This window comes from Nycticebus coucang, chromosome 3, assembly GCF_027406575.1.
Source record: "Nycticebus coucang isolate mNycCou1 chromosome 3, mNycCou1.pri, whole genome shotgun sequence".
Taxonomy (NCBI): domain Eukaryota; kingdom Metazoa; phylum Chordata; class Mammalia; order Primates; family Lorisidae; genus Nycticebus; species Nycticebus coucang.
The window spans coordinates 147,024,645-147,049,455 of NC_069782.1; the positions used below are offsets into that span (position 1 = coordinate 147,024,645).

Sequence of the window (24,811 nt, forward strand, 5' to 3'; positions counted from 1 at the left end):
GCCTCACCATCCCCTATTTAGGATATTAGAACCATCTCCAAACTCGTCTTTTCTGTTCTCCTCTGTTGTTGCTGTACCTTGTGTCCCTACAGCACTACTGGTCTGACACACTACGCTGAGTTATGCCTCTGTCTCTTCCTTGGGTTCCATGCTCAATAAGAACTAGTAAGAACAGATTGTTGTGTTATTGGCTAGTCCCAGAATCCTGCCTGGTTCCTTCCACATAGAAAGCACTCACTCTTTCTATGCTATCAAGCTAATATTCACAGTACAGTATTAGTACTGAAAGGACCCCTTCCCAACTGGGAACATTTATTTCATATCCACTGCTTTGAGAAGTTCCCAAGAGAATTCTACAACCGTTAATACTGACATAATAATGCCCACATGATTTAAAAAAGGGTCACATAGACCTTTATTTATATAAAAATCTATCTCACTATTAGAATATATATTTCTTGAAATAACATTTTCTCTATTTTGGGTTCCTAGAGCTTTCTACAATACCTGTACCTAGAACTTTATTTATTTTTTTTTTTTTGCAGTTTTCGGCCGGGGCTGGGTTTGAACCCACCACCTCTGGCATACAGGGCTGGCGCCCTACTCCATTGAGCCACAGGCGCCACCCTCGAACTTTATTTTTTAATTAATATTGGAAATAAAGTTCTTTTTTAAAAAATATAAATTCAATATTCTTTCCTTTGTATGCAAAATATTAGGTATCTCTTCAAATGCTACTGAGACATATTAAATGATTCCTTGCACCATAAATTCCAGGGTAAGCCTGATACCTCAACCTAGACCTTATCCACTCTCACCTTACTGACCCATCAACCCAGACCTGCTCAGCTCAGCAACCTGGTCATTAATGGCACCATTCTTAAGCCTGCCCTGTATGTTCCACACTGCAGCTCTGCTCCCCTTTTGATTGGCCAGGCTTTCTGAAGTTATTTAAGATGTGGGTATTGTATTCCTTTACACCAGGACTTAAAATGAGCACAGATCAATGAGTAACAAGGTATCCACTCTACTTTTCCAGCCAACGCCCACAAATAAAACGATGGTCTGCTTACAGAATCATTTTGCCAGATCAACTTGCTAATTTTCCCTTGGTTACCATGGAGCCACAGTTAACGTCACAAATGGAGAAAGCAAGAACACTCCCCTTTTTAAGAAAATCATATGAACACTAAGCTTATTTAGCTTATAAAGGTATTAACTTTCACTTAAAAGTAAATCAGCTAAAATTACAAATCTATCTGTTCACCATCAACCAACTGCCATTTTCTCTCTCATTCAGAGCAACATTTAACAGTAGAGAGGGAACTGGGCTAAAAAGCCAAGCAATGTAGTCAAAGCTCTGGGTAAATGAGGTACTTGACTCATAAGCTTCAGTTTCCTTACAGATAATAAGAAGATTGGCTTGAATGATCAAAATTTTCTCCTAGAAATAAAAATCTCTGAATAAAAACTCAACTTCATTTCTAGCCCTTTCAATGAATAATATTTTGTCTAGTTTTTAAAATTCCAACAAAGTTTCACTAGGTACTACTGCTTTTCTTTTTCTCTTCTTTTTTTCAGAGAATTTATTTAACAGTACCTTAAAGCTCTGAAAAATTTCTGATTCCAGGTGTACACCCAAACTTTGGTATCTATTAAGAACGTATTAACATTACAAGTACAAAGTGATTATATTAGTAAAAAATTCTTCTATAAAATCTTTCCATCTCCTTAAGACCGTAAGTTCCTAGAAGGTTACAAAAAGAACAGTTGGCAAGATCTGACCTGGTGGTTCAAATACCAGCTACTCTACTTATGAACTAAGCAACCCTGAGTGAGTCTCTAAACCTCTGAGGGTTATAGTCATCTCGCATGTAGTAAAAGGAAAATAAAACCATGTCCTGTATGGAGTTAGAGTAAGGGTAAAAGAAAATATATTAATATGCCAAATACCTAGCCAAAGTTCAGAATATAGTAATCATCCAGTAACTACTAGGCTGCTTCTACGATTACAATCTAAATATCAACACACCATTACTACAAAGAGAAGGCTTACGTATGGCTAGATACTTCATTACAGGTCTTCAAGGGCTCAAATCCAAACACAAAACCCAAGAAGTTAACTCTGAATCCGTAAGCAGTCTCATGAAACAGAAGTTGAACATGAAGGTTTTTTTGGTAAGTTTTAAGTTTTAAGTCCAAGCGACGACTTTATTTGCCTTATCTACAACATCTTCCGTAAGATAGCAATGGCCAACAGAGAGGGTGATAGCCTGCAATGCTTCTGTGTACTTCTACGTTGCTTTTAGACCAGAATCAAAATATAGCTTATGATCCATCTCAACACAGACAAAGCAACCCAGGGAATGGCAATTTGGCCACAGGTAGAAAATTCTTCAAAGGGCAGTATCTAACAGGTTCCCACAAGGCAACAACTAACCTTTAATTAATAAAGTTTTGCTGCAGATATCAAAAACACATGACTACAAATGCCTTGGTAATTAATGGGTACTAGGTTTAACATTATGGACTAATATCCATATGCATATATATGGGTTAAAGCTCTTAAAATCAAACTGTGCCGCATTATATTTCTATAATATAATTTAGAATTTGGATATTGTATTTAATTTTAAAGCTTAATACATACTGAAGTCTGCTTGACTGGACCTCAATAATCGAAAAAAACAATTAGGTAATTTCTCCATAAAGGCAGCAGAGAAGGGAAGTGCTACCCATACATATATATATATGGCGGACATAAAGTTTGTATGCAAATTTAAATAGTTTAACGTAGAAAATTGCACGTGAACTTTATGGACACACTATATAAGTCATGATTTATCTATGACTGTTACCTTTCTATATAAATCATACCTACTCAAATCAGTTGATTTAAGTTAGCAAAAACTAAGTTCAAGTGTTATTTCAGAAAAAATATAGATTTAGAACCAAATGATTTGGGTGTAAAGTCTCATTTCACTGACCAGCTCTGTTTGTTTCCCTAAAAAATTATGCTAAACTTTAGTTTCGTCATCTGTATTATGAGATTTGTATTAGTCCTACCTACTCACCCCACAGGGATAAATAACATAGGGATCAATAGAGAATGTTTTTTAACTGATACTGGGAGAGTACTGATACCACAACACCCTTACCCTCTCCCCCATTCACTCAGGCAATAAGTCTTTTAACTGATCTATGTATTGGAGTACCAAGTAAATGTCAGATTAGAAAAGGCATTCTGCTAAAAAAAAAAAAGGTTTGAAAAAGCTATACTGTAGCAGTTTCCTCTATAAACAACTTTTAAAAATCATCAAAGACATTGTACAATCACTCCAAAATTACCTCTGGCTTTTCATGCCAAAAGTATCCATTAGGTATACATAAAACTAACTTTAGTAATGACTGCTGACTAATCAAATTGGTTCAACCAAAGAATACTTGAGACATTTATAGTGAAATTAATGAGTAAAATTTATTCTAAAGAAATTCCCGCAGATTCCAAATAATTATGTTATGATTACAGAATTATTATTATAAGTCCCAGAACTGCTGCCAGAAACACAATTATAGCTGTAGTTAATACAAAGAACATTTTAAAACAGCTTTGGATATTAGGAAGATTACATTTAAAAACTACAAGCCTCTGCATTGTCTGGGAAGCAGGTGACAGCAGTGCTGTAAATAGACATTCTTGGTTGAGCAACAGTTTCAGCTTGGCAGTATTCCAAAACAGAAAAATAAGAGAAAAAAGAAAAGGAAAAGACTACACGATAGACAAAAGATTAAGAAGTTTGTTTTGTTTTACCATTCTCTAGAAGGTTGAGTGAATACAAAATAAAAAGGCTCTGAGAGATATGGTAACAGATCAACCTCTGCTCCAGAGAAACAAAATATTGGATGGAAATCCATGCTAGTTTTGTTCACCCTGCATCAGAGATTTTCACGACCCTCGCTAGATTTTGTGAACAATAGTTAACTGTCTGCTGGACTTAAGATTTATTCTTAGCTTTTATCTTGGTGCCATCAATGTGGACATTCTTTAAGTTTATTTACTCTGTTGTGTTAACAGTAGAGACTTTAGCAGGACAGCAAAAGGCATGGCATGTAAAACAGTGATCCCAAACCAAACAAGGACCGCAAACCTGCTGTCATGCAATTGTACTGAACCATAATGAAGAATATGCAAGCATTTGGCTTCAGTGAATCCTTCCTTTCCTTTTATGCTTGCATTTATTTGAAGGGTGCTAAGTACTGGCAAAATCCTGGACAGATAATAAGCCTGGCCAACTCAGTCTGCTTGTTTACAAGACTGCCACAACTTAGCCAGATGCCATTTATATGGAGAAATGTCTACTGTTAAGAAAACCCAAACATTAAATAGATCAATGGGACCTACTGATGGTCTCCCTGAAACAGAGATTTCATTTTATAAATGGTGTTTGACTTATAACATTCTTCTAGAACACATTTTTAATGCATAACACAAAAAAGAACACTAGTTCCTAAAACTGAGTTGTTTAAAGATTTTGCACGAAGAATCCTAGTATCCCGTATTCAAGAAACTCCTAACAACTTCCAAAGTCTAGATAATGAATAAGCCATTTCTGGCCACTGTCAAGAAGGTACAATTTAATATGCAGGATAACAATAAAATTTAATAAAGTTGTAAAAGAAATTCTCAGAATTTCTATTTACTCTTTGGAATGGCTACAAAGTTAATCTCATGGCTTTAACTTAACAAAAAACAATCAGACATTCTAAAGTCATTATAGTCATGAGATAATATAACAAATACTATAAATATATGAAAATCAAAGATGATCTAATTCACAAGCAAAACTTTAGAATTATTTCATAATAGTACCAACATTTAACATTCTTTCTCTCAAAAGAACAAGCTAGTCAGTGGCTGAGACTCGCTAGCAGGTCTGCTAGAGACGGCACGTGGGCCACGGCTGTCAGGATGGTCCTCCTCCCTGCTACTTGGCAACACATTTGGTACAATCAGGAGCATGCCCCTTCAAAAGGCCACCAAAACCACAAACATCAAGAACATGGCAAACAGCTACCACCCCTTTTGTAGTAAGCCTAGGAAACTGAGAAAGGTGTCAAGAAACCTAGACTTTAGTTTCAACTCTCTACCAGTGATCTTTCTTTGTAAGAAATCTAGCATTTCTGGAGAACACTGTAAAAAAGAGGTTGCTCAGAAGTAGTAATTAGCTTCAGCTGAAAGGGATCCTGATTTTAACTGCCTTGTGTTCTAGGGACTATTTTTGGATAAGAATTCTTTGCAAAGGTGGGATCAAAAAACTAACCTGTAAAATTCTGTTCTGACAGTTCACTAATGTGTGTGCTCTCAATGACACACCACCACCCAATGATGGACTGACAATCACAGGTTTTTCTCCCAAGATATGCTGACTAATCAGAATAACGGCTAAGAGCTCCAAGTACACACAGTAGGCTACAGCAATGAGCGTGAAAGAGGTGTCTGTCTGGGGCAGCGCCTGTGGCTCAAAGGAGTAGGGCGCCGGCCCCATATGCCGGAGGTGGTGGGTTCATACCCAGCCCTGTCCAAAAACTGCATTTAAAAAAAAAAAGAAGTGTCAGTCTGTAAACACAGAATTCAACATATCTGGGCTTCATCTGGCCCCCTGTACCTCTACTTCTACCACTAAAAACTTGATTTTCTGAGTTGACTAGCATTTCCCCATCAACATTCACCTATGTGAATGTGAGCTACTCATTCATCTAAGCCTTTATTCAACATTAATATATCTACAAACTGACCAATCCAAATATGTATCTCAAGCTCAGACTACCCTGAGACACTACCTCATTATAATAATCACCTACTCTTTCCAGTAACAACCATGCCTAAACTTTGAATTACCTTCAACCTAAATCCTTCCCTTCCCAAACTTTATCTTTGTAACTAGCATCACCATTTACACCATCACTTAAGGCAAAACTCTGCATGGTTCTCTCCCCCTCCCTATCATCTCATAAGCAATAAAGAGGCAAATATCATCAATTCAACTTCTGCATTTTATCTCAAATCCATCCATTTTTCTCCATCTTCAGTAGCACTATTCTTATTCAATCTACCATCTTCACATGCCTAGAAGTCTCTTAACTGTTTTCTTCTCATATACTTTTGCTGCCTTATAATCAATTCACCACATAACAGCCAAAGCAATCCTTTAAAGATAAATTAGGATCTGTCACTCCCTTGACTTAAAACCTCTTAATGACTGTTGACTGCACTATGAATAAAACCCACGTCCTGACTCCACCTGTTGAAGTCCTACAGAGTTTGGACCCCCATGTCTGCCTCTCTAGTCTTATCATGGGCTATTCTCCTTCTTGCTGACACCATCCAGCCAGGCTGATCTTCTTACAGTTAGCCAAATATCCCACGACCACTTTCTTCCTGAGGATCTTTACCCAAACCTCAGCACTAGCATTCTTTATAGAGATGTCTTCTTTCTCATCTTTAAGGTCTTTGTGAAACGGCATTTTCTAATAAAGGATGACCACCCAAGCTAATGTGGGTTACCCATTTTAACTTTTTCACACAACCTGTTCTTAACATTTTTTAATGATTTATAACTACATATTTACTTTATCTATCATCTTTTTGGTACACAGCGGACATTTTAAGTTTTTAACTGAATAAATTAATGAGGACAAGTACCTTAGGAAAGGCTAATCACAAACATGTCCTACTAGCTAATATAAGATACAGTAAAAAAGATCTTACTTACCTTTTCAACTTTTTTCTTTTTAACAGGGGGTTCAAATCTATCATTGACTCCAAAATACTGAGTAAGTTCCTTCCAGTGGGTTTCATTTGAGGGCTGTTCACTACAAGAAGAGACAGTAAGTTTCGTTTTATATAAAATGTACCCCTTTTTTATTTGTACTGTTTTTAATTGTTACTATAATTATATTACCTTTTTAATTGGTTACTACAATTGTATTACAACTATTAGTTCTTATGTTTCAGACATCAGAGACAACTACTTGGATAAGTTCTACAACTGTCTAAAACAACCATTTTAAATTCTACCCACCTATGAGTTTCTTTTTCTTTCTTCAATTTACCTGAAAAGAATTCACAGAGTGTCATTATCTATAAATTTGGTTGTTATTTCAAAATCATGTTTTCAAAAAATTATTGAACTCAGCCACAATTTAGCATTAACACTACTGACAATCTAAATTAAAACAAAACACCTTTTCTGGAGTGTTTCCTTTTTTTCCTTCTGAATCTTGATGTTGAGCTTTTCTGTTCAGAATGTTTTTTATGCAATTCTTGAAATTTCTATATAAAAGAAAAAAATTAAGAAGCAAATCTACTTTGCAGAAAAACATGTATTTAAAAAATAACAACTGTTGTCAAGTAATAAAAACAATTATATCTTTACAAGGTATAAAGGTAACAATTAAAGTAGTCAATTCCTGAGATACACTGGGTCTCTGAGACTCTCTCAACCTGAGTTTTGATTTCATTTTTTTCTATATAAGCCATCTAATTAAGAGTGAAACTTAATACTTCATATACATAACAACAGGTCCATAGACAATAAAAGAGATAAAATGAAGACAGAAACTCCTCATGTATCATGTTAGGCAAAATAGCTAACCCTTTATAGTGCTTTTCCCCACTTCTTTTTTCTATGAAAACAAAACAAAAGTAAAGGCAAGTACCTAAGTGGTCATTGTCTCAGAGAATGGTAAAGTATTCTGAGTTCATCTTCCCTGTTAGGTCTCAAGAACATACACTTATTTACCAACTCAGAGACACACAGGGAGCATGCACACCCCCAGCCCCACACACAGGCTTTAACAAGCACGTCAGAGAAAACCTACATTCCACATATTTAAGGGAATTCCAGAAGGGCATTCTTCATACGCATTTACATTTGCCTCTGTTTCAGTTTTTGAACCATTTGTTGGAAAATCCAAGGTTTCTGTTTTTCTAATGTTTCCATCCTCTTTATTTTCACGCAAGTTAAGTCCAGAGTCCTCTAATGTGGCTTCATCTTCAGAATTCGACTCAATATCACCTTCATTTAGGCCAGGAGGTAGCAGCCCACTCCACATCTTTTCTTCTATGAGGAAAAAGATTAATTTAGACATGCAGAATAGCTACAGAAATGATTTTAAAACCATTAGAAGACACTCCAGGAACCTAATGATTATACGTAGTAACAATCGTTTGGAAATAGTCCATCTAAAGTTTTGCATTTATTGTAATTTAAAATGGGATGGGAGAAATCCTCCATATTAAAATAATCATAATCTTCCCTGTGTAAAAACAAACAGTTTAAAAGCAGTTTAAACAAGGTGCTTACAATACATACCTACAGATAAAAAGAAAAGGAACCTGATTCTCTAATACATGGATAGTTTTATCTAAAAAAATTCAATAAAGCATTCATTGCTCAAGAAATGTTAAGAACCTAATAACATATTTTATAGGCAAATTAAAAAATTAAATTTCAAGCCATATCAATTAGAGAAAATAAAGATGGACATTTCATCTGTATTTTAATTAATAAGGGAGCTTATTGTCTTAGCAGCAGAAAAATAATTAAAGAAAAATTTTTAAGCTATGTAAGAATTTTGAGGAAGGTATGGTATGTAAAAAGAATGTCCTAGTTTTAAATGTAATACCATCTGCTAAAGTAATAGTAAACAAAATATAATACCAAAGTTTTAACAAAAACATACAGCCTTTTTGAATAACAATACTATATTTGGGAAACTAATATTAAAGTTCAAGATAATATTTAGCATTAGCTATTCAGCCCATTGGTAGAGAGAACCATCAACTGCTGTTAAGTTTAATAAAAGTGATTTTAAAAATCAGGGGTTGAAAAGTACATTTTCCTTGGTCTCCATTGCACTGTCTATTTTGGAATACATACTAAGCCAAAACCAGTCCCTTCAAAATAATGTCTATAATAAAGAGTTTGACTGTACCATTCACAATTTACTACCAACCTGAAGGAATAAAGCAAAAGAACAGAAATCTGTTTTACCAAGTTTCCTTCCCATATTGTGATTAGCCTAGTAAGAAACCCATTACCACACTGTGAGATACAGGCATCGGGGACTCTGTCCTGCTCTGAGTAATAGATTTCAGTTACCTCTGAAGGACCTCATCCTTAGTCTAAAGAACCAGATCTTACTTTTTGGTTTTGCTCCAGCCTCGTCAGGTGCTGGCTCTCTGAAATAGCCTCACCAAATATTCCCTTGGCTCTTTATGAGGAAGGACTCCAGCATCTAACCACTCCAACTGGAATCCTGACTCTGCCACCTGGTATGAGGAAATCATTTAACATCTCTGACCCTCAGTTTCTTTATCTGTAATGCATGGTTAATTATACTGCTTATAGGGTTATTCTGAGGATTAAATGAGATAAGCCCCTCAACACAGTATTTAGGAGGTCCTAGGGGCTCAATAAATGTTAAGTTCTTTTTGCTATTATTATTTCAGAGGCCAGGTATTGCATTTTTATCATTTCCATTATCAGAGGCAGGGTTCATCGGATAGCTTTAAAGTTTCTAATATTTGTGGTGCGCTCACTTAGCAACTGAAGCAAATCTTTTACTTCCCCGATATCCACAGTCTGCCATGAAGTGTCTATAAAAAATTTTAGGATTTGGTTTTCTGAAGGGAACACTAAAAAAAGAGGCAAATTACCAGAAGAAGATGGAGCTTAAACATCAAGCCTTCTCATTTGCACAAGTCCTTCCACAGCAATGTACCTAATTTTCTATTCAGAATTTGCATTTCTTTTTTAAAAGAAGAGACCCAAAATTCTATAATTCCCAGGTCCCACAAAACCCAGACTCATCCCTAAACCTCACTTGTGGTTTAAAAGTTGGGGTGCAGGTACTCTTAAGATTCTTTGATAGCACAAAAGACATCATGTAAAATATGCCAATTTGAGAAAACAGATGTTATCCTATTAATAAAAAGTTTTACTACTGTTCTAAGGAGCAAAGGAAGGAGTACAATAATAAGCTCCAACCTGACTTGCAACTGGCATGTATACTTTCAGACTCATTATCCACTTAAGGACTTCAGGACAGTAACATTTCACATTCAGATTTCTGAATATAAATAGTGATGCTAACCAGGGTCTTCTTTTCCTGCCCACAACATCTTTTACATGCCTACTGTGTGCCAGATACTCTTCCAGACCCTGAAGGACAGAAATACATACAATGATCAAAAATCCTTAGCCTCATAAACACAGCAAGTTACTGTCCATCAGCAGCCAAGTATCACTCACCCTGGACATCAGATGTAACCACTCATGAAAAGGCATGTGCCTCTCCGATGGGCAGAGGCACATGTTTCCTGCCGGACCACTGTTTTAGCATCTCTGCATGTGAGAGTCTATGTTCTGAGCACCTAAACATGCTTTTCTCTAGGGAGCAGTCTCTGCTGCCCTGGAGAAGGGATGTCTATTTATTTATTATTTTATTTTTAAATAAACCTTTAAGCAGTTGTGCATTTCTGATGCCTATGTGGATTTCCTCAGGATTATCTATTTTTAGCTCCTGCTGATGTGGAATTAAGAACTGTCCTCAAGATGGCATTTGCCTGGAATAATAATTTCTTAAGTGTACCCAAATAAAAACGAAAAATTAAATAGCTTTCAAAAATTGGAATCCCACTCCAAATCCATAAAATAAGGCAAAATTCAAACAAAATATATTTCTGAACTCAGTTCTTAAAAATATTCAAAGTCAGGAGCCATTTCCCAGTGACTGTTAGAAAAACAAATACAAGGAAGACTCAGGAGACACTGACAGGAATAACTGCTGCCATTCATTGTGGAGCCTATACAATGGAGTTGCCCATGTAAGATGTGGCTCAATCACAAGTCAGCCAACACGTGGAGACTGCTTAGTGACTTTTGCCTTGGGCTAATAGAAGGAAAACACTGTCCTTCTATTCATAGCATATATATGTCATTCAGACAGTTTCCAACTGGGACCATGTTAGGCCTCCTGTTATTCTTATTTTAGCTGTCTGAAGAACAATTATTTTATTTCTTTGAAGTGTCTTTTACTCATGCCTTTCAGGGTGTATTTCTTTGTTTTAAAACACATAATCCCAAATCATCCTTTATCTGTGAAAATGTGGAATAATCCCAGAGAAATAGAAAATTAATTTTATTGTGTAAATTATAGCCAGGTCCTTACAAGAGCCAAGGTATTAAATCATAAACTTTCATTTTTCTAATCTGTAACACAAATAACTTCTTGATTTAATTATTTTAGCCCCATGGAAAACATAAATAATTCAGAATCTCTTTTTTTTTTCTCACTAAGGTTTTGAACATCACCTTCTTCATTTTATATTCTTCCTACCTGCAGGGTCAAGATTTATTCCATCCCATAATTATTCTCAAATAACATTCTGGGTGTACAACACAGAACGCAGCTCTAGTCCTGGGCTGACAAAATTTACTATGAACTGAAAATTTTTACGTACAGTCCTAATCTGAATAGCTACATTTTCTTTTGCACTTGAAAATCAACCAAAGTCATTATTTACTATATTCAGTCAGATAACAATGCATAAAGAACAGGGTACAGTTCATCAGTTCCTAATCTAAGGTTTTGACAAATTTTATGAAGATGGTAAATGAGGGTCTTTAAGCCAATTTCCATATTCAAAAAGCCTAACGTATTTTACTGTTCCTCCTAGTAAGACAGTATCATCCATCAATAAGTGAGGAGATATAAATTTAACGAAGCATTATTCTTCACCACATGTTCATCAGAGACTCAGATAGCTATAGACCTGAATTTTATAAGAAAAAATATGAGTATAGGTAGACACAATCTTTCAAAATACAGTCACTATGGAGATAACAAATTATAATAAAAATGGTTCTAGGTTTTGCAAAGATTGGAAACCATTGGTTATGGGAGCAAAACACTGTCTGGAAAGTCACAAGACAGTTTCTAGCCCTGAGCAATGTGATTAGGGGCATGCCACTGCATTTGTCTGGGTCTCCATTCTTAAGCTACAAAATGAAGGTTTGATAAGATGACCTCTGAGAGTCTTGCAGCTCCAAAATGTCTCTTTATGATGATATTAACATTGAAAGTACCCCAAATACCCAGACCCACATCACTCTCTCTTTCCTGTAACATTCCATTCTCTCCTAGTGAGATGCAATCCTGATTAAACCTCAATACCCCAATAGATAAGATTTCTCTCTTCTATCCAACATCCTAGCTAACATTAACAGTTTTCTGAAAGACACAGAGAAGTGGAAAGAAACTCTAGTGACAGCAGAAAACAGAAGAAACAGAATCAGAAAGGGGAAACAAAGCAGGTCATTGCAGGTCATTGCTACACATGGCATACAAACAAAGTGGCAAGCTTTGGTCTACCATTAATCCTCATAACAATCCTTCCACTAGGAATTACTCTGTATACCCCTTGTACGAGTGAGGCTACCTGCCTAATGCATTGTAATCCATTTTTTCACAATAGGTACATATGGCTTTAAATTATGAACTTTTAGAGGACAAAGTTGTAAGTGGTAACATATTCTTGAAGACCAGGATTTGAGAGTGGATCTGAAGAATAATTCTAGCCTCTAATTATAAATTTGTTAAAATCTGGTTAAGAAGAACTTTTTTCTGTATTTGTTTAAGCTATGTAAGATGCTATACTAAATTGCAAACATCAAAAAAATCACATGCAGAGGTTTGAGTAATAGTGTCATATTGTCTGCTGGACCATACAGCAGCTTATAACTAAAACTTGAAAGATGTAATCTAAGGAATTTAATGGCCAAAACGTAACGTTTTCTATCTTTAATATTTCAGAATTTAAATTCTATTTTCATCAAATCAAGCTGTCTAATCCTCCCCCATATTTCCTATTCAATTAGGAATTTTCCAAGAAATCTGAACTTTGTCTTATCTAAAACTAATCTTACTTGTATAACAAGGCATAAATCACCACTTACCAATTTGAAGATCTTGTTAAATAATTACACAATAATCAGCCTGTGGTTTGGAATTGGTTATTTAATTAAAATATTTAAAAACACGTAAACATTAACGAAAATGTCCCATTCACTTTTATGAAATAAATGTGTTGCCTTTTCTCAAAAGGGTACGGACAGTACAGGGAAATCACAGGCCTGAGTTCGAATTTAACTGCTTATCCAGATAAACTATTTAGCAGGATTTTGCATGTATGGATATGTTTTAATTAATTAAAGAAAGTGTTAAGTGGAGGCCTGGAAAACACTTGCCCAGACCAACATGGTGAGATTTACAATCAACCAGTAACATTTCAAGGCTCCTTTAAGTCGATTCTGTTAGAAGACTACTTACAAGGTTCAAGATTGCAAGAAGGTGACTCGAGAAAGGTACACCTTCTCCTGCTTGGCTGCACCTTTTCCTCAAGTACCACACTCGAATCTCCAAATCGGGAGACTCCCCTCCCGGACACAGAACCAGGCGCCGCGGATCCCGGCGTAGGCTGTCTAGCCTGCTGACATTCCCAGTAACTGGAGCTGTTTTCTACAGCACGTCAATTGTAAACATAATCCCCGTTTTCCCAATTCAAGGCCTCCTCAACTCCCTCTTACTTTGGTTGGGATGGGACGGAGAAACCCTTTCCCACTAACAGGCCGGGGGAAGACGCCGCAACGCCCCTTTCAAAGAAAGCGAGGGCAGCCCCGCCATCCTCCGGTGGGCCTCGGCCGGAGGTTTTTCTTACCTGCTCCCGGCGGCTCACATGAGGAGCTGCGAGGCCGCCCACACCACTTCTCTCGGCTGCCCGCACCGGGACCTCACGAACCCGCAACACCAGAGCCCGAGGCGGCCGGTAAGGAGCCCGCAATAAGCCGTACGCACCGGGCAGGAAGCAGCAGCCCGGCAGCCATCTTATGACCCCGCCAACATCGTGCTTTCTCATTGGCTCCGGCGTTTCAGCCAATAGGCGGGGGCCGTTGTGGCCCTATCGTCGTCATGGCAACCGGCCTCGCTCGGCTTTCCTTTTCTATTCACCTCAAGGAAGCGGTTAGTTTCTTTCTTCTTGCCCCCGCCCCCCCGCTCCCCGCCAATTATACAGCTTTTCCTTTTCCCCCCACGTTTTAAGGCTTTGTTCTTTCTCCATCCCATGCCGTACACCAGTGCATCTGCGTGAGGAAAGTGCCGACGTGGACACTGAACTGAGTTCGTGCCACCGGGAGGGCGAACGGTTGCCCGCGCTCTCTAGGTCCTGCCGCGAATGTTTTCATTCATTTATCTTCCCCCCACCCACACCCTTTTTTTCTTTCTCTCTCTCCCTCCCTCCGTTTCTCCTTCCTTTCTTTCTTTCCTTCATCTTCCCTTCTTTCTTCCTTCTTCGCCCTCCCCAACATGCTTATTGAGGGCCCACTTTACATCAGGCTCCGTGGCAGCCTCTGGTCAGCGGAAACTGGTCCAGCACCTGCTCTCGCGGTGATGGAGCCCAGAATGCTTCAGTGACCAGCTGTGTGGTCTTGGCCAAAAGTTGACCGAGCTCCTTTTCCGTGGAGAGCGCTATGTTACCCTCTGAAGAGGAGGTTGAGGAGCAGGAGGGAAAAAACAAAGAGCAGAGCGCTCTGAAGAAAAGAAAATAGGGTAATGTGATAAGGATGAGAGGAGGGCTGTTTTAGAAATGCTTGCATTTTCCCAAATAGTGTTCCGTCATAAAATGGAGAGTACTTGTCAATTTTCTAGTGATTTGATGGTTGTATAAGATAATACAGTAGCCCCCCACCCCAGCAGAGTTTCACGAAACTGTTTTCAGCTACCTATGTTCAACCATAGGTTGACCAAAAATAGTAAATGGAAAATTCCAGCAATAAACAAGCCATAGGCTTTCAATTGTGCACTTGGGTAGCATGATGAAATCTTGAGGGGTGCAAATTATCCCTTTATCCAATATACCCACGCTATCTATGCTACCAGCCCGTTAATCACTTAGCAGCCATCACAGTTATCAGATTAAAAATAAAAACATTTATAGGATTTGGTGCTATTCGAGGTTTCAAGCATCTATTGAGGGTCTTGGAATGTATTCCCAGGAGAGAGAGGGGACTACCATATACTTAAACCCTTAAACACATTACCTTGGTCACAGTAATTTTCAGTTTTAGCTATTCGTTTTTGTTGGTATCAGTGATGCCTTTCTTTGAAACAATAGTACATGAAAATTTTGCATTGCACTCAATAATATATCTCTATTTAGCATAAACAGATGTTTGAGCCTTTTACTTAACTATCCACTACCCCACCCTACCTACAACATCTTCCAGAAGATGTGTCAAGTTCATAGAGTGGTTTTCTGTAACCGCAGAATCATAGTTATACCTGAATCAACAAACTTGGGTTGCTAAGGTCCCTTCTCATGTTCACATTACCTGATTCTAGAATAGAAGCAAAGCTGAAAAATTTAAAGATTTGTATGACGCTCTTCCTGGTCAAATCTATTTAGCTTCTCAGGGTTTTCCTTGAATCCATTGCTTTAAAAAATTAAGCAGTTAAAATGAAGAAAGGATGTATATGAAAATGCTATTGTAACTGTTTGCATTAGGCCTCTTAATTGCTGATTAGTCTGCCCAAGCTGCTGTAGCAAAATACTGCCCACTGACTAGTTTAGACAACAGAAATTTATTTCTCAAAATTCTGGATGCTGAAAAGTCCAAATTCGGTTTCATTTTCATCTCTCTCCTCTTGCCTCACAGGCAGCCCCCTTTCCCTTTGCACAGATTGGGGGCGCTCTCTGGTGTCTCTTCTGTCTTCCTAAAAGGACACTAATCCTATTGATCAGGGTTCTACCCTTGTGAATTTATTTAACCTCAACTACCTTAGAAGCCCCATTTTGAAATACAGCAACCCTATGGTTTAAGGAATTTGGGGGAAACACCAACATTCAGTCCATAACAATTGATGATGGGGAAAGAGAGAGTGGAAGGGGAAGAACTGAGGTTTGGGGTAAGAAGGCAATGATGTTGGCATTTTTAAGAAATATCTGGATTATTTCTGTATGTATTCCATCAAAGAATGCTTATTATGCAGCACATGTAAATATGTAAAATATAACTATTCCAAAGTCTAACAAACACAAGATCTCATATACGAGATTTTCAAAAGGCCCTCATACAAAAATATGTAATGTTTTAAAATTTAGTTTCTCAATGTTAATTTGAGAATTCTAAAATATGTGACGTTATTGGATTCCTATAATAAACATAAATAACAGCTCAGACTTTCTTCTGGTTCTGATTGTAAGACTTTCAGTTTCTGAATATTATTGTTTGGCCGGTTTTCTAGGGAAATGTCAGTCCTTTGATTTATTTTAATCAATAAATTTACCTTCCCTTCAGCAAATTCCTGTCCTGGAAACCTGCCAAGCCATGCATTTTGTGAATGAAATACTTGTATTAGTGAGACTTCTATGAAACACAGAATTGTTGAATACCTTTTACTAAATCACAGCGAAATACCTGACGCAGCTCGTGAACTGTGCTTGAGGTGGGTTGCATCTGGCACTAATTTCAAGCGTGTAAGTTTCATTTAAATTCTCAACCATATCTTTAAAAACACAAAGCAGTTTTTCTTTGCCAAGAAATATTACAGTTTATGAATAGTTTTTCCTTATATTTAATAATTTTTTAGTGTAGAGATTATCAGTCACACCCATGATATAAAGGACTAATTGTGAAGTTCTTTATGGTGGCAGCTAAATCTCTGATTGATGAAGAATTTCTTCAAATATAATGAAATGCCTTAAATATTTCTTGATACAAGTGAATACAACTTTGTTACCATATAATAAGTGTACTTCTTACTGAAACCGAAAAGGAAAATAATTAATTTCCTCCTGTACAAAATGTCTCTTTTTTGACATTGAAGAAAAAAAGCAGTCTAGTGGCTTAAGCAAAAGTGAAAACAGAAATCTGAATTTCAGGATTGTGTTGATATCCTTCATGACTAAGGAATGAGAATTTCCCTATCTGGATTTATTTTTTAAGTTTGAAAACTGAAGCATCTATAAACAGTGTTATTCTTCCAAGAATATGTCGAACAACTAACACTGTAACATCAACCACAGCTGACATTTGAGGAAACACAATTTCTATTACATAGGATGTTGTCAAAGAAAACACTTTTTTATTGGTCATATCTGAAACTTTTAAATTCTTGAGGTCCAACAGACTGTACTTTGGGAGAGAGGCGGAACAGGAGAGGGAGGTTTATTAAGCATTTCTGTGTACTAGGAATGTTGGGTCTAATATCTTGTGTAATCTTATGAGGTAGCTATTATTGTCTCCACTTTATAGATAAGGAAATTTAAAACTTGAAGAGTTTAAGAAATTTTCCCAGTGCTGCACTGGTAGTAACATGCAGACCCGGGATGCATGTCTGCATCATCTTCACCAGACTCATTCTCCCCACTGTCACATACTCTTCACCACTGCCCCATTCTGCCTCGTTTAAGAGGAGGTTCCTGATGAATCTCAGCACAATGTTACCAATAAAATGTTGACATCATTACTGCCCAGTAAAATGGTATATCCACTGAGAGCTCACGAAAAGAGAGGCTTCAGGAGCACAACCTAGTGAGTGACCAGATCCCCCATCAAAGGCATCTTCTTCAGTCATTCTTGGTTCGCTGCCTGGAAGTCGATCTTAATCTTCCTTTTCCAAATACTTTCATTTCTCAAAGCACCTCACTGTCTGATTAATCTTTCTAAATGAAGGAACATATAAGCATATAGTAAATATTTGGTTCCTTCCCTTACATGTAAAAACTGAAAGGCCCATAAATGCTGGTAGACTATCAGATAAATCCGTTGATATCTTCGTGGTCCCTGCTAGTTCCCAATGCTCAGCACTGTTGCTAAGTGTTGAAATTCACAAGAAGTACCATACATGAACTGGCCTGTCAAAAAGTTCGTAGTCTGAGACATATAATACAGTTATAAATGATATATTTTATACAGTAAATACCAAAATTGTGAGTTTCATGATGTAAATACAAACTATGGAAGACCTAAGAACAGAAAAGATGGAATTTAGCATATACTATTTCTTTTGCCTGAAATACCTTTCTCAGATCAAATAGATCCTAGATCCTGAGTTAAACCTTCCCTGATTCAGGCTGTTCACACCTTTCTTCTCTGTGTCTTCAGAATAGTTGGTACCTGGCACAGCTGGGGTTGTATCAGATTGAAATATAGTTGTCATGGGTCATCTCCTCTAATGGGTTGTGAGCTCTTCCATGACAGCGCTTGTCAGGAAGTCGGTGTTTAGTAGATGCTTGTGGAGAGGGAGGATGGATGGATGGATGGATGGATGGATGGATGATGGCAGAAGTGCAATGTCAGTGCATGGGATGAAGAGGAATATGGCAACAGAGGCTTAGGAACATCATACGAACAAACGCAGAGTGACTAGAATGCTATGATTTAGAGAAGACGTAAGAAACCAGCTTGGACTAGACTAGGGAGCCTCCCCTAGGGCAAACTGACAAGTTCTAACTTGACACAGTCAGAAGAGAGGATAGGATCCCAGTCAGGAGAGTAGAAATCGAAGCAGGTGCTCTAGGGAGACTAATGCTATGGTCTTATGAATATGAAAGATGGATTCAGAGGTAGTTAAAACAACATGAAAGGCACCTAGCAAGAAGGCTATTATGGAAAAAAATGATTAGCATCTGGCCAAAGCAATGGGAGGGTAAGAGGCAATTCTGAGCATCAAGTCTAGTATTTTCTCCCTTTACTTATTCATTCCCTCCCATTCTTGCTTTCATGGCTTTACTCTTATTATTGCTCCCTACATTTTGTGTTCAGCTTTATAAATTCAACCCAGCCCCTTGTGATACTTCTTTTACTAAAACTCTCATAAGACATCTTTAAATCTGACTTTCAAACACTCCTTACAACCAGTTACACATCACCTCTTAGTTTCTTTCCACCTTCAGCACCACACCTTCAGTTTATTCTAAACAACAACAAAGCTGTTCCGGGTGAGTGGTGATCATGTAGGTGGCTTCCTGGCAGTCCTCTTAGGGTTTGATCAAACATATTTTCCTCTTGGCATAGAGAAAACCTAAAGTTCTGCCTCTCCTTTGATTCTTAAAGTTCAAGATAAGAAAATTCCACATCAGCTAATCTCTTCCATACAAATATAAGTACAGCAGGTATAGGTACATATCTGGAAACCTTTTTTCCAGTTTTAGTCCAGTAACTTCAGTCTTTTGCTCTCCATCCTCTTTTCTGTAACCCACAAAACACTGCTACCCACCACACTTATCAAGGTGACAATATGCTTGTGGAGAAAAGAAAGCTGTAGGTTTAAAGTGTAAAACCTAATTAAAGCATCTCACCTTGAACATGGCCGGAAGAACCCTTGCAGATCTTTTCCAATATTTCTGCCATTCAAAGTAAGAACCAATCATTTCTTATTCAGTATTGTTATTTTGTTTGGGTTGTATTGTGATGTAGCATCTTCTATGGCCTGGGAATCTAATGACCACTCAGAACGTTGCCTCTAATGAGATAAATATTCTGATGTCATTATTTAGAAATAAACACTTGAAACCATGTATTTACAAATTGATGACATCTTGAACGATCTGCCTCACATAATCTTCCCCTTCCTATGTTTGAAATTTATTCAAATTGTTTTCTATCTTTAAACTTTGAGTAAGTGTACACCCATTTAATTTGCGTTAAGAAAAGCACACTATATTCTGTGGTCTTGAATTACAGACAGTTTCAGCCTACCAAACCACATCAGATACTGTGTCTTGCAGACCTTGACTTCTTGCCCTCCAAGCTCTGAGCCTTTGCCCACCAGTACAGCAAGGTCTTCCTTCTTCCCAAGCTCACTTCCAGGTCCTTTCTAGAATGCTCTTCTGATGTATACCTTAAGCTTGTTATATATACCTCCTGGTGTTATTTTTAATGCTCACTCTAGGGATTACAGTATCCATCTTCAACTTTTCACAGGCTACTTGAAGTTAATATTTTAACAGTTCATTTAGTATATAGAAACCTTGGAACTTTGCAGATTCATTTAATGCTCTTGACGCATTCTTTTTTTTTCACCAGCTTAAAAATGGAAATTTAATTTAAAGATCACCACATCAATGGAAAAGAACATATTTTCAATAAAACTTCAAACAGCAAATTATTAACCAGAAGACAATTTTAAAATTCACCTTTTCTTATAATTAAAAATACAGCGATAAAATGCATAAACTGATGCTTTGAAAGATACATAAATCATAAAGCCATTGTTAGGATTTATACATGACCTCCATAAGTTATAAGAAATGCCAGAGGAATGTTAAAATGGCATTGCATGATTCCATATTTTAAAATACATAAAAAATACATTTGTGAATTATAAATTTACATTTAAAAATAAATTACACATAATCAATCTGTAAAAAGTTCATTTTTCAGAAAAAATTGCCCCATGACAATCTTCAATGCTCACATACTAAAATACATATTTTAGTACAATACATACTGAAATACAAATATCTTATTCCCATAAATATTAAAATACCAGATTCGATGGCAGTTATAACAGCAGAAAACCCTTCTTAAAATTAAAACTTATCAACAAGTTATTTGAGATCTTATTTTTGCCAACAGAACTGATGTCACTTTCAATTATTTGACTGAAAATAAAGTATTTTATTTTAAAATATAACCATTACATATGGAAGTTATATATATAATTATGACACCAAAATATTTTTTGCAAGTTTGAAGTCTATGTGTTTATTCATTTATCTCTATTACCTATCTTCTTTTTTTTATTATTTATTTTTCTTTATCTTCTTTTTTTGTATGTAATAATATTTTAAAGGAACAAGCCCTATATTCTACTATCCTTAACGGCACTATTTTCCTGCTTTTTGAAAAGGGACTCCACATTTTCATTTTTCACATCATTTATCTGCACTAGGCTTTGCAAAATTTTTAAGTGACCTTGCCTGTGCCCCATGCATCTAATCAGTTTCCAAATTACAGTTTTAAAGCATCTCCCTCTAAAATCTCTATCCTTTCCCTTCCCTTCTCTTTCTATTGCATTGATAATTACACCTTCACACAGATGAGTATACGAGTAGCCTAAGTATTTCCCTAGCTTCCAATCTTCTGCTCACATTTGTTACACTTTTTCTAAATCATATACATGATTATCTCATTTCCCTGGTCAAAAGTTGTAGTATTTTCTTTTGCCTACTGAATAAATCAGAACCCTTTGCCTCATTAGCTGAGGTCTTGACCCATTCTTGATGTTGTCATATGCACTATACATTGTAAATCTGATGCTTAAATGGGTGGGTTTTTCTTTATATATGTATTTTAAAGTAATAAAAAGGGAAAATTATTATTTTTCCATGTACTTTCTATTTCCAGTGCTGTTCATCCCATCCTATAAATCTGAGTTTATATCTGTTTCATTTACCTTCATTCTTTTTTGTTTAATTGACATTTATAGAGGTATAATTTACATACAATATAAATTCACTCCTTATATATATATATATGTACACTAGGATCTTTGACAAATCATATAGTCCTGTCAACACGACCATGGTCAATACACAGATTATTGCTTATCAATGCGCTTGAGTTCCTGCACACTTCTTTGTAGTCAGCTACATCTACCACCTCTGGCCCCTGTAAACTACTGAAATGTTCTCTGAGCTCATAGTTTTGCCATTTCCAGAAGGGAGTCATGCAAATGAAATCAAATAGTATATAGTCTTTTGAATCCAGCCTACTTCACACAGTTTCAAGCATGAGGGGATCATTCATCTTGTTGTAGTATCAGCAGTTTGTTCTGTTTTATTGCTAATATATCCCATGGTGTACCTCTAGTGTAGTTTACTTACCACTTGAAGAATATTTGGATTACTTTCAGTTTCATAATTTTAGGAACTACAAGTTATGAATAAAGATGCTAAAAACATCCACCTACAGGGTTTTGGGAGAAGGGAAACTTTTGATTTCTCTTGGGTAAATACCCAGGCAAGGGATTGCTGGGTTGTATGGTAAGTTTACGTTTAACTACGCAAGAAACTGCCAAGCTGTTTTTCAAAGGAGCCATATGTACCAATGTGTATTCCCACCAGCAATGAATGAGAATTCCTGTTCTCCACATTCTTTGTTATGGGCGTTAAAAAACATTAGCTATTCAAATGAGCATGTAGTAGTATCTCATTGTGTTATCTGATTTAATTTCTCTAATGACTTAGGAAGGCTTTGACCTGTCTTTGGACTGTTTCAAAGAGCAAAAGTTTTCAATTTGTTGTGATTAAATTTATCATTTTTTTATGGTTTGTGCTTTTTGTGTTACATCTGAGAAATCCTTGCTTTATTCAAGGTTACAAAGATTATTTTCCCAGTTTTATTCTAGATACCTTTATAATTTTAAACTTTAGCTTTATGAACCATTTTGCATTGATTATGTATATAGTACAAAGTTTAATCAAGGGGGGGTTTTTTGGCACCTAGATATCCAGTTGTTCCAGCACGACTTGTTGAAATTCCTCATCCATTGAATTGCTTTTTTGCACCTTTGTTAAAAATCAAACTGACCAGCAGGGTGGGGAGCCAAGGGGGAGGCTAAGTTCCCGGATGGTCGCAGCCTTCCCGCACTGAGTGCTTTTCCTGCCTGCCTGGTTCAGCACTTCTGACTCAGGGAGAAGTTTCCCAGAAAAAATGCCCAGCATGCCACGGGGCCATGGAGCTGACTGGAGCCACTGCGTGGAACCTCTGCCAAGGGTTGCTACCAATCGGCCATCTTCCAAGGTGCTTCCTTTTGACAACTTCTAAGGAAGTACAGTAACAGATCATTTTTTCTGTAAAATAGGATGCATCTTACACAGAACTGTGTGTCTCAAGTAGGAAGCTCGTGCACTGCACCCACAGTTGATCGGGCACTCCCAGAAGGGAGGGCGAGACTGGAACTGAGGCTAGTGCCTCGCGCACTGCTAAACTTCACCTTTGGATCCACCCATTTATGTCTCTGTAACTTCTGAAATTCCTGAGATCTACTGGAGGAAAAACCACTCAACTCCTGTGAAGTGCGGGATATCCTGGACCAGTTCCGAGTGTAGGACAACTGTCTGCAAGGTAAGAGCTGCACCGTGACCATGATTGGTGCCCACCTGGAGCTGCACCACCCGGACCTACATGACAGCTGCACTGCCTGGACCTCAGTAAGAGCTGCGCTGCGACCCCAATCGAGCCTGCCCAGACCTCCATAAGATTTTGGGAAAAAGGGAGGAGGAATGTGATCTGTGCACCCACACCACTAAGATAAGACAAATGGTGACTCTTTGAAAGATGTCAAGGCACCCACAAGGGAACTTATAATCTGATACAATACTCAAGATGTGACACAGGAAAGATGAAAACCATATATATATATATTACAACCCCACAAAGCCCCCAACCATGACCACAGTACATAAAGGCCTAGGTAGAGAACCCAAGAGGAGTCACAGTCCCTGAAACCTGATTACTGGTCCAGACCCAGTCAGGTGATTCTGAAATTTAATGCCTGCAATGCCATGCAAAGATGCTCCCACTGAAGGAATTGGTAATGAAAGAATAGGGCAAATCAAAAATAAATTCTATGCTTTAGATTTTGTGGAAAAGTGGTGTGAGGTTGAATCTGAAAGGTGAAAATGTATGCTAGAAGGCACCTGAGACAGTGAGGACTGCAGCAAAGAAATAATCGTGCTCAAAAAAAAGGGGGAGGGGGTGGAGACAAGATGGCTGACTGAAGCCAGCTTTCCACAGAGGCTCCCATCCAGAAGGAGAGTTAAAGGACAGAAATTTAGCAAGTAACCTGGTGGATTTGAGCTGCACCAAGAGAGAAGGTTGAAGAACGCATATCAACCCCGCTGAGGCAAGCTGCGACCCCAAGGATACAAACAAAAGGTACAAAATCCATCACCAAGCAGATGGGAGTCCCCTCCCCCATGAGAACGGCTCAGAGTGCCCCTCAAACAAATGAGCAGAGTTCAAAGGTCCTCCAACTACATTCCATGGGAGAGACCCTCTAAAAACTGGACCTACCTCCCCTAGTAGGGTGCCATGGCGTTCTCCTGCCAGGTATAAAACTGTATAAAACTCTGTATATTTTCTACCTGCAACTCTGTGCTCCCAGCACTCCCCTCCACTCTCACTCTGAGGTCTGGAGGCCTGTCCCCTAGGAGTCCAGATTCTTGGGTGATTTCTCAAGGGCTATGGACAGTGCCTAAACTGCAGCTGTTCAGTGCTGACTCTGGGGCATGGGAGCGAGGAGAGGATGGTTGGCTGAGAGGGAACCACACCGGAGCAGCAGTGCCCTGAGGCACAGAGCAGCAGCCATCTTTTAGCAATGATAAGGCTCACTCCTGGATATTCTGAAGCCACACCCCCTGCCTCCCTGGGCAACCAGAGGAGGCCGGGCATCTACTCAGGTGGCAACCACCATGGAACAGATCTGGTATGGAAACGCAGGCCCCGTGAATAAAGGGTTTGCCTGAAGTGGTACTGACCTGGGTGGAGCACAGGGAGTAGAAATGCACTCGCAGACCTGGGAAGTTCCCATGGTGGGGCTGACCCAGAGGACAGCTTTACTGAACCTAAGACACACCTGACCCTCAGGGGATCGTCAGCCTATAGACAAAGGAAGACAGGAGGCTAGAACTGACAGGTAACTGAATACAAAACTGCAGGAGCAAAGACAGGGCATGAGG

At 37.9% G+C, this 24,811-nt stretch overlaps 1 protein-coding gene across 2 annotated transcripts in view; it reads right to left on the reverse strand.

The window, feature by feature from the left end:
• Nucleotides 1–13,967, reverse strand: part of FAM204A (family with sequence similarity 204 member A) — a 32,948-nt gene extending 18,981 nt beyond the window's left edge. The window contains exons 1-5 of one of the 2 annotated variants that reach the window (XM_053585753.1): nucleotides 13,784–13,967; nucleotides 7,882–8,120; nucleotides 7,246–7,333; nucleotides 7,083–7,113; nucleotides 6,774–6,873 (exon numbers count right to left, since the gene is read on the reverse strand). In XM_053585753.1, the coding sequence (XP_053441728.1) occupies nucleotides 6,774–6,873; nucleotides 7,083–7,113; nucleotides 7,246–7,333; nucleotides 7,882–8,115 (453 nt within the window). In that variant the 5' untranslated portion in view covers nucleotides 8,116–8,120; nucleotides 13,784–13,967. Of the gene's footprint in view, nucleotides 1–6,773; nucleotides 6,874–7,082; nucleotides 7,114–7,245; nucleotides 7,334–7,881; nucleotides 8,124–13,783 lie in introns of both variants that reach the window. The other variant, XM_053585752.1, reaches the window with a different exon arrangement.
• Nucleotides 13,968–24,811: the final 10,844 nt, after the last annotated feature.